Source organism: Lepidochelys kempii, chromosome 2 (genome assembly GCF_965140285.1).
Source record: "Lepidochelys kempii isolate rLepKem1 chromosome 2, rLepKem1.hap1, whole genome shotgun sequence".
NCBI classification, from domain to species: domain Eukaryota; kingdom Metazoa; phylum Chordata; order Testudines; family Cheloniidae; genus Lepidochelys; species Lepidochelys kempii.
Genome location: NC_136381.1, coordinates 231910627 through 231921049, shown reverse-complemented (window position 1 = coordinate 231921049; position 10423 = coordinate 231910627). Strand labels below are relative to the sequence as shown.

The window sequence follows — 10423 nt, the reverse complement described above, 5'->3', positions numbered from 1 at the left end:
CCCTGATAACTCCCACCTGACAAATGGGCCCAGACCCTTCTGTCCATGTACCTCCCAAACCCTTCTGCCTGTCCCATCTCTTCCCACCTCACAGCTCCTCATCCTACTCTCCACCCCTCTGAGCTCCACATCTAAATCCAACCTTTCCAACCCTGCCCTTCCTTTCTCCCCTCCCTACTGCTCTGTGAAAACCTGATTGGCTGGTGGGGAGGTGCCACTCCAAAACAAGGACACCCTGGGAGGGTTTGAGCCAATGAACAGATGGGGGTATGGGACAAGCCCAGGAAGGTTTGGACAGAGAACAAAGAAAGAGCTAAAGAGCAGCAGTGCTGAGCTGGGGAAGAGAGACAGATGCATAGACTGGAGCTAAAAAGGCACCTGAGACCACACAGCAGAACCCACCAGCTTGAGCTCACAACCCAGGCCAGTATCAGAACGCATGAATATGTTGAACTGACCCAAGGGGGATGGGCGTTGCTGTGGGGCACAAGGGTCGGTGGGTGTAGCACTAGGAGTTGGGGGTGGGAATGTGTTGTATGCTGTATTAGGGCAAGGGAGTCTGTATAACACCTGCCAGAGATCCTATGATGAGTCTACTTCTGGCTTTGTCTGGTTTAGCTAAAATTGTTGTTCAATTGTTAAGTGTGGTGCTTGACACTGACCCCTAGGAGGGAGGGTGTGTGTGTGTTTGTGTGGAGACACAGGGGTGGGACCTAGGACCCTATCCCCAGCCCTGGCAGTGCCCCATCTGACAAAGAATTTGGGGAAGCTGTCACACAAGTGAGGTTCAGGCTAGGAGAAGTTCTGCAGCTACATGGATCCTTCCACCTAAGAAAAGGTATGCAGGGCCTCCACTCAGTAGGCGGGAGTAGCAGCGATGGAGATGTTCCAGGGGCTAGGTTACCTCTCTTCCCTCCCTCATAGATTTCACTAGTGTCCTGCTGAGATACTTGGTCTGGGGACCTGGGAGAGGATTTTGTTCTTAATATTCAGAAGACCAACGTGAACTGAAGAGCTACAAAGTGTGTAGGGTGAAATTGGGAATGATTAAGCTAAAATCAAATCTAGAATTGACTTAATGGGGGACATATGAAATAGAAGCACAAACCTGAAAATCAGAGCGAATTCCTAAGAACACTTCTGCTCTGTTCCACTGAGCACCTTGGTAGCCACTTTGAACCCAAAGGACAGACGTTACATCACCAATTTTACTGAGTACCTGGAAGAGAAATTGTGAATTCCAGGTCACATGAAATCTTTCTCAACTCATTAATATAAATATAGTCATTTCAGTCAGATTTTGCCCTTAAATTAACCCCATCCCACACTTTAAAACAATCAGTGGAAAATAATCATGATTGTGACCTACTAGTATGTAAGCCTGATGCTACAGGTTCTGAGCAGGTCCTGTGTGCATGCTGAGTTCAGTGCTTTTTGTTGCCATTGACTTGAATAGGAGTGGAGAGCACTCAGCCCCAAACAAGAGATGCTCAGCAGCCAATAAGTTCAGGACCCATGAATGCAATAAAGAAAATAATCTTAATGGCAAGAATAATAAAAGGTCTAAGAGTTCATAGGGGAGGACAAGTTTATTTATGGATAAATGGGATGTTTCCTGTGTAGTTGGGACACCAAAACACTCCTAGAACTACAATGGAATAATCTAATAGACGTATTTCAGAGTGGTAGCCATGTTAGTCTGTATCAGCAAAAATAATGAGGAGTCCTTGTGGCACCTTAGAGACTAACAAATTCAGTGGCTTGGCTTATGCCCAAATAAATTAGCTAGTCTCTAAGGTGCCACAAGGACTCCTCGTTATTTTTGCTGATACAGACTAACACGGCTACCACTCTGAAATACGTCTATTAGATTATTCCATTGTAGTTCTAGGAGTGTTTTGGTGTCCCAACTACACAGGGAACATCCCATTTATCCATAAATAAACTTGTCCTCTCAATCCAAAGAACTTGATCTGTTTGGACAATGGCAGGTGCACAAAATATCCTCCTAATGTCTTGCCTCAGTGAATAGTCACTGAATTGGGGAGACACTTCTCCACATGAGCCAGCATTCCTAAATGTGCTTCTCTCTGACTTCTTGAGCATCTGAATTGAACTAAGCTGATAATATCAGGTAGATGGAGCGTGTCAAGCTGTCTCTCCAGTCAGTACTGACAAAACTACATCACATCCCCTGTTTCCAGAACTGCCTCTCCTCTCAAGGATTTATCATCTTCCCCTCACAGTATAATCCTATTTTTGAGATCTAGGATGACCTAGATGTTTTTCACTTTAATGAAAAACTGGCATTTTTGAAAATTTATGTAGTCCCAGAAGTGTATGTGATGCTGTACAACAGGTAAGCTGTGCCAAATGAATAACAGGGTCCTCGCCCTGAAGAACTTTCAGTCTAGAGACACAAGAGGGAAGAGTGCAATACATTAAAACACAAGACAGACACAGTGGTGCATGGTGAGATGCTTCACAGAACATATGGGGTTTCAGAAGTTTGGGTTTTTTTTAAACAGAGGATGGGGATATTATTTTCCAAGCATAAGGGGTGACAAGAAAGGAAAGCGTCTACAAATATCCTCCATCAATAATGGCTTTCAGATATAGGAAAAAATAATGGAGAAAACAGAAATGTACATTATAATACATCTACATGTTTTCATTGTTATCTAATGTGAGAATAACTATGATCTTCTCAAAAAGCACAATTTGACTTGGATGTTTCTTATTTTTTTCTTACATTTGCATATTTTATGACTGATTAAAATCCAAGCATATCTATTTTATTTTTTTAAAATGTGAGAAATTTCTAATCTTTGAAAAGACTCAATCTTAAGAGATATAGACAGCCCTGGGAAGGAATAGTATGACAGAAGTACTTAATAAATATATACTCAGGTTATACTAGCTCAGAGAGGATGATAGAGCAACAAATTAATATCACAACACCTCAGTGTCAGTTGTTATTATTCTGTGGTTTTATTTGCCTGAATTTTGACAGTGGTTTTAGTGGCATGGTTTAAAATTCACACAACATAACCCATTCATGACTTTTCTCTTTTTCTAACCTTTCCACAAAAGAAAAATATCTCAGTTACAGGTAGAAAAGGCTTAGAAGCCCCATGATTTCCCTTATAATGGCTGAGGACTACAGAACAGAAGACACGAGGCCCACCTCCTTGACAGAGGATTGGGTGGCAGCCCAAGAACGATGGATGGGGAGTTCAAGGAGAAGAAAACTGAGTTTGTTCTTACAGAGTTTCCTTCACATAGTAACACTGTGTGTGTGGAGCGGGGGGAGAGAGGGAGTGCGCATTGGGAAGAAACAGGATTTTCCCCCACCACCAGCAAAAACGTCTGTGGACCTGCCTTGAAACTCTGTTGATCCCCTGAGATCCGTGTGGTTCTTGGGGGATAACTAAGAAGCCAGGGCCAAGGGTCTTATCCTGCACCCACTGATGTCAACTGGAGCGTTGCCAAGGACTTCAATTGGCTTTGGATCAGATTTAATCTTCACAGTGGCCCTGTGCTTCCACAGCTGCAATGCTGCCCACCCCTCTGCATCCTGGCATTCATTCATTGCATAGATGGGAATTCCCCTGCGAAGCGGGTCATACAGAAAAAATAATTCTGCTTCAGGCTGAATTTCCTTTTCTATGGGATCAGTAGAGACTGGCTTATGTTCTCTATGGCATTCCCCGCCCCTCCCTCTCCCCACCCAACACACACACCCACTCACTTTCCCTAGTGCATCCAGCTCTCTCCTCTCTCCGTGCTATGTAGATCGCTGGATGAATGGTGAGGCCTCAGCAGGGTGTGAGGCAAAGCAGGGTGGTGTTGGGAACACTGGGGCATGGCCACTAGGTAACTCGAGGGGATGGAAGACCACGAGTGTCGATGAAGCCCCCTCGCACTAGGCCCCGGTGTCCTTGCCCCCCCCTCCTGCCTGGAGGCACTCGCAGCAGCTCTGCGTGCTAGGCCCAAGTGTCCTTGCCCCCCCCCGCCTGAAGGCACACACAGCAGTTATGCTGAGAATCTGCAACAGTATGTTGCAGAGTCAGACTGCCTGAAACTAAGCAAGGCCAAACAGGGGAGATATGGAAGAACAATGCTGAATAAAGCAGCTTTATGTATAGTTTAACAAATGATACAGAGAATCAGGGAACTAGCTGGGAACTGGATTGGCTGGCTATATGGATACTTGGAGCAGCTTGCTATTGGATAAGTATGCTGGGAAAAAGGATGTATAAAAGCCTGTGTAACTTCCTGCTCTGTTGTACAGGATTTGAGATTCAAATCTCCCTGTACCTTTTTGAAGCTTCAAATAAACTTTTCTGCTTCTCCACCCCGTTGTGATTATTGGGTGCAGCACACCGGGTAACGAACCAACTCAAGCTGTTGTTCAGCCTCTCGGCACTGGGTGCTGGCAACAGTGGTACCACGAGCATGTCTGAGCCCCCCTTTTGTGCAGGAGGTGAGAATCCATGCACTGAGGTTCCCCTCCACATGCAATTCTGGGGGATACAGTCTCCCCAAACCCTGTCCTACAAGAAGGGCCTGAGATGCCAAGACTGGATCCAAATATGAATGTCCCCAAAATTTGAGAGGGGTTTGGATCTTTGATTTGAGAGGACTTTGGTTCTGGCTCATCTCAGCTCCACTAACTTAAGGGATCAGGAATGTTAATGCTTCTACTGCTCCCCGTGTGTTCTTCCCTCTGTCTAGGAGAAAAGCAAGATGGAGGATTAGGTAACACAGAATTATGTATATGTGGGTTTGTGTGAATGTTGGATCCTAAACTACATATAGGAAAGTGACAAGGAGAACAAAAAGTGAGGCAGTGGAAAGAGAGGTCATAAGGAAAAGGTAGGCTCCAGGCCTCATTGATTCAGATGTACCTCAGAAATCAAAACAAAACTCGCTAGCATGCATTAATAGTGGCTGTGGGCATAATCCTGCCATATGTTGAAAACTCCTGCCCCATCTAACAAAGTATTTAAATACATACATAACATTAAGAATGTGAATACTACTACTGAGATCAATGTGCCTATTCATATGCTTAAAGTTACATGCTTAAATGATTTGCTAGATCAGGCCTGGAATATTCAGTACTTTGCAGGATGAAGGCCTATTAGGGGGATATATGACCAGTTCTGAATCCTCATTACACTGAGAATGCCTGATTTAAGCTTCCAGCTTGTCTCTCTTATCTGTTTCTTTGTCCTAGTAAGTTACACCTACATCCAGCAGCTAATAACAATAAAGTAGAAAGCTGAGAAAGTTCGGCCATCTTGCTTTGCAGATACAAAATGCAGTTTTTTGGCAATTAAATTATGCAACTGTTTTTATTGTTTCTACTGGATAGATGTGCATATTGTAAGCGGGAGAGTACTTAATTCAGACTTTGACCACAATTTTTTATCTGATACCAGACCTTGGAATACTAGTGAGGAAAGCTTTTCCAATTTATTCCCAAACAAGGCACCGGAAAAGAGCTTTTGATTGGTACCAAAACAGTTAAATGAAAGCTCCAGGATTAGTTAGTTCCAATATTTTTGAATCACAGACAGATGCATAATATATTTTTAAGGCTAGAAGGGACCAATATGAGTCTGACCTTCTACTTAACCCAGACCTTGGAATTTTACCTGGTGATTCCTGTATCCATCCCAATAGTTTGTGGCTGAACTAAAGCAAACCTTTTAGAAAGAGAGCCACTTTTGGTTTAAAGACTGTGGGTGATGGAGAATTTACCACATCCCTTGTTTTTAGTGGTGAGTTATCTTCGCTATTAAAAAAGTCTTATTTTAAGTTTGAACATAGCTGATGTCAACTTTCAGCCATCAAATCTTGTAATACCTTTATTTGCTAGAATAATGAGCCCTCTAGTATCAGGTATATTCTCCCTCTGTAGGTAATTATAGATCATCATCAACTCCCCTTTTAACCTTTCTTTTGAAAAGCTAAATAGGGTGATACATCTCTTACAGTTCCTTACATCTCTCAGAGGCAGGACTGTTTCCAGACCATGAATCATTCAATCTTCTCTTAACTCTGTCCAGTTTTTCAGCATCCTTTTTAAAGTACTTATAGTGTTTGAGTAGTCAGTGGAGTTTTGCCAGTTTACACCAGCTGAGATCTGGCCTTTGTGTATTTTATCCGAAATATTTTTACTATGGATTTTTGAAATGCGGCTGTTGTTCTATTTATAACACCATAAAAATAATTTATACTTGCTGCAATAAAACCTGTCTAGAATTGTTTCCCTGTTTTATTCTCTTAGTTCAGGTGAGTGGGGCCAATGTGCTGTTAAATGAGTTAGGTATTTGTGTAAACTAAACGTAAGTGTTTTCCTTTTTACAGTGGAGTGCAGAATGGGGTACGGGTAAACATTTTTTTTATAGTTAACTGCTAGTAAAATCTCAGTTCGGCTTGTTTCAATCAAATTAAGCAACAATACGAATGAAACCTCCAGGGGAAATCATACCGATGAGACAATTAAAAAAAAAACCAATAAAAGATAGTTTCATATTGTAACCCTTTGGTCACATCCACAGATCTCTGATGTTCAGATATCTACTCAATGTATCTTAGTCGCAAAAGAGATTATGCTGTACAAAGCTTTACTTGTACAGAAGCTGCATCTATGTTGTAAAAAGTTACCATTTCAGGAGCTTACTCCAGCTAACACTTCCCTCAGTCACACCATATTGTGGGGAGTGAAGTGTGGATAATTGTTCATTATCATTTATCAGCAGTCTACACTCGATGAAACTAAATGATAGGGCATGACTTTCATACAGTAATTTCAGAAAACTCTAATGTCGTTTCCATACCTGCAGAGAACCCACTGTTGCACCATTCATATGGTTCCAAAATACCAGTTTGCATTTGGGTCCAGTGATCGAAATGACTGGAGTGACAATTTCAGCAGTATGACCAAATTTTCCATTTGAACTGTCTGCATACAGATACCAGCCTTCTTTAGTCACCCTGTTCAGAGAAGCAGAGTTTATTAAAACAATACATCTATTCATAGTAAAATTCTAGATTTGCAAATGGTAATACTGTTTTGCAATCATCTGAGGATCCACAAGCTCTTTAATTTATTAATATATCAGTAAATCTTACAAAACCCCTGGGAAGACAGGTGTTATTCCCATTTCACAATGAAGTTGAAGCTGAGATTTGGTTACTAAAATTAGGATCCTAAACAACCTGATTTTCATGATTGATATACGTGACTGAGCCATGAGCACCCAGAAGCTTCCATTGACTTCAGTGGAGGCTGCTGAGTGCTCAGCAATTTTGAGCAATTTTGCATCACTTATTTAGGAGACTAAAGAAGGGTTTAGGATCCAACTTTAGGATCCATTTTTTAAAATCTTGCACAAGGTCCTATAGGTCTTAACTGTGCCTGGCCGGCAATAGATTATCAGTTGACAAAAGCAAATGGGACAAAAGCCCAGTTTTGCCAAAAAAGTGGGGCACAGCCCCCTAGGGGCTCATGGAGGAATGTTCGGCAGGGGGAAGAGGGGGATGGTGTACAGGAACGCCGGGCACCCAGCCTCAGACTGTCAGCCCCAGCACTGGGCAGTGGGGCTCAGGTGAGAGGCTACACCAGGCGGCTCAGACGAGCGCTGCACGGTGTCCCATTTTCACTTTGGGAAATATGGTCATCCTAGAAATAAGGGAGTGGGTTGGGAGGTTGGTTTCTTGCAGAGATGCTTCTGTAAAATAGCTGAGCCAGAAATAGAAGCCTAACATTCAGGCTCTCAGCTCTAACCATTAGATACCAGTTCCTAAAGGATCTTGTCACTTGCAGTCAGAATTTGGTGCATTGTTTTGTTGATGAGTTCCAGCAGCTCAAGGGGAATGAATAGATATTACAAATTCTGCACATTTTTCAATAATCCAGTTGAGATTCCTTGAAGCCTTGGACTTGAAACTGCTTCTTTAAAGAACATTTTAAAATAATTAATACAAATCTGTTCATTAGTGCTTTAGCCATAGACTTCCTCTCTCTTGTTCTGAAGGGGGAAAATGATAGTTATGCAATTGGAGTCACTTTGAGAGAAGGTATGCAAGTTTATCACTAGAAAACTGTAATAATACTTTATACAGCACCTTTCATTAGATAATATTAAAGTGTTATAACAAATATTAATTAAGCCCCAGAATGCCTCTAAGGTAGATGAGGGATATACATATGATTGCATATCATTGGCAGGTAAAATGATCCATCTCTGGGGTAGAACATCTGGGGTTGCTGAATAGTGCATGCTATAAGAAGTTAGAAACATAGAAATTATCTTATTAGATCACACCAATGATCACTATAGCCAGTATCTTGCCTCCATTCGTAGATTTTAAGGCGAGGTCCATTATGAGAATCTGGTCTGACCTCTTGCAATAGCACATGCCATAGAACTCACCCAGTAATTCCTCCAACAGGCCTATATCTTGTGCTTGAGTAGAGCATATGTTTTAGAAACTCATCCAAATCCCAATTTTAGAAACTTCAAGTGATAGAAAATCCACCACATCCCACATGCTGTTCTAATGGCTCATTTTCTTTACTGTTAAAAGTTTTGCTGAACAGGAAGGTTTAAAGTCCCAGTAATGAAAAATGATGTAATGAATTGCCCAGAACTTAAGTTTTTCCTAACCCCTGCAATCAATGCCTAACTTATGACTTTAGACATAGAGTTTCCACCCCTCCTACAGTTTCAGCCTATTTATTTTAAGTGCAGAAGAGGAAGTGAAGGCAAATACCGTATCACTGTGAAGCTGTGGAGAACATTTTGGTAGGAAGACACCACCTTCAGTAGCACAATACCCTTACATGCCAACCATAACAGTTCCATGGTTCAGAACTGATAGGGGGAAAAAAGATTACTACCCAGCTATCAGCAGCAATACTTTTCTAAAGTCACTAGGTGTTCCTTGGAGGTTTCCCATACAAGCTCTGGTCTGGCCCTACCTTGTTTAGCTGGTGAAGTTGCTATGATTACTGTATGAGATGGTATTGCTACAACACCATGTATAAAAACCTCTGTAAATAAAGAGGCAAATAATTCCCATTATGTCTTTTTGAGTTAGGGGTAAAACATGAAGTAGTTACAGGTCTCATAAAATGAAGGGTTTATCTGGGCAGTGGTATGTCATTTTGCAGATAATCTCTTATGTTAATTGGGGTAAATGAAATATGTATGATTCATAAGGGAAAAATGAAGAACAAAACAAAAACACAGCAGCATGTTGGCTGGGTCTATCCAGGCACATAGGCACAGGTGAAATCAAATACTTGCATGAGAGAAGCAGTAATGATCTGAGCTAACATGTCCACCATCACACATAAAACATTGCTAACCAGTCCCCAGTCTTTAAATATTCCTGTCTTATAACAGAAGGAAAGTGCATGGAAGTTTATAGGTAGACTGTGATGAAGCAGCACAGCAGAGGTTAAAGAGAGCCTTCAGGCTCAGCAAGCCTTGCCCCGTTATACCTGCAGCCAAACTGGGAGTAAGCACCAGCCAAGGAGTCTCCAGCACCTAAGGTAACTGAGTGAGCGAACCCCAGAGACATTGTGGGGCTCACCGTCACCAACTGATGGCTGCTCCACATGAAGAAGCCTGGGACTGCAGCAAGATGCTGCCCAAAACCCAAGAGGGAACCCTATGGGAAGCAGGCTTCCCAGGAAACTGGACTCGAGGGGCAATGCCCCAAACTGAACAGACTGGTAGGAAGTAGCCCAGGGCAGCAGATTCTGACTCCCTGCTGGGAGGGGCACTTTCCCTCTCCCCCCCCCCCCCCCCCCGCCTTTCTGCCCCATTCAGGGGTTGATGTACACAGGGCCCTGGGCTGGGACCTGGTGGAGAGGGAGGAGCTGGGTCCCCTTATTCCTTTTTTAACAGGTGGCTTCGAGGCTAGGCAGCCTAGTGGTTAGAGTTGCTGGCTCTCAGCCCCCTGCTTGGTTGAGGCAAGCAGGGGGCTGGAAGCCAGCAGCTCTAACCACTAGGCTGCCTGGCCCTCCAAGACACCCGTTAAAATGCCTTCTCAAATAAAACTTTGTATAAGCCACCTATCAGTGAAGCTTTTCATGAAACAAAAGCAGAACACACGATTTTAAAAAGTAGGGGCTGGTGTAAATCACATTGCTCCATTGACTTCAAGGAGCTTGAAATCAATGGAGATTTACACTGGCTGATGATCTCACTCCAGTAATTGCAAAGCTATTGTTCCACGATGATGATGTAGATGTTTGCAGGGCAGCTATTTCAGCCATAAGAAATCAGACCAAAGTTTACCCAAGTTTTATCTGAATTAAGGTAAACCAGATGAAAAAGTTAAGAGCAGACCTGGCATTTTTAACAGTTTTCCCCAATAAAGCTGCACACAGGGGAAA

General features: G+C 42.7%; 1 protein-coding gene across 1 annotated transcript in view; it reads right to left on the bottom strand.

The window, feature by feature from the left end:
- MALRD1 (MAM and LDL receptor class A domain containing 1) overlaps positions 1-10423 on the bottom strand; it is a 465892-nt gene that overhangs the window by 253681 nt on the left and 201788 nt on the right. The window contains exons 22-23 of the mRNA XM_078851340.1: positions 6852-7008; positions 1109-1219 (exon numbers count right to left, since the gene is read on the bottom strand). Of these exons, the coding sequence (XP_078707466.1) occupies positions 1109-1219; positions 6852-7008 (268 nt within the window). The remainder of the gene's footprint in view (positions 1-1108; positions 1220-6851; positions 7009-10423) is intronic.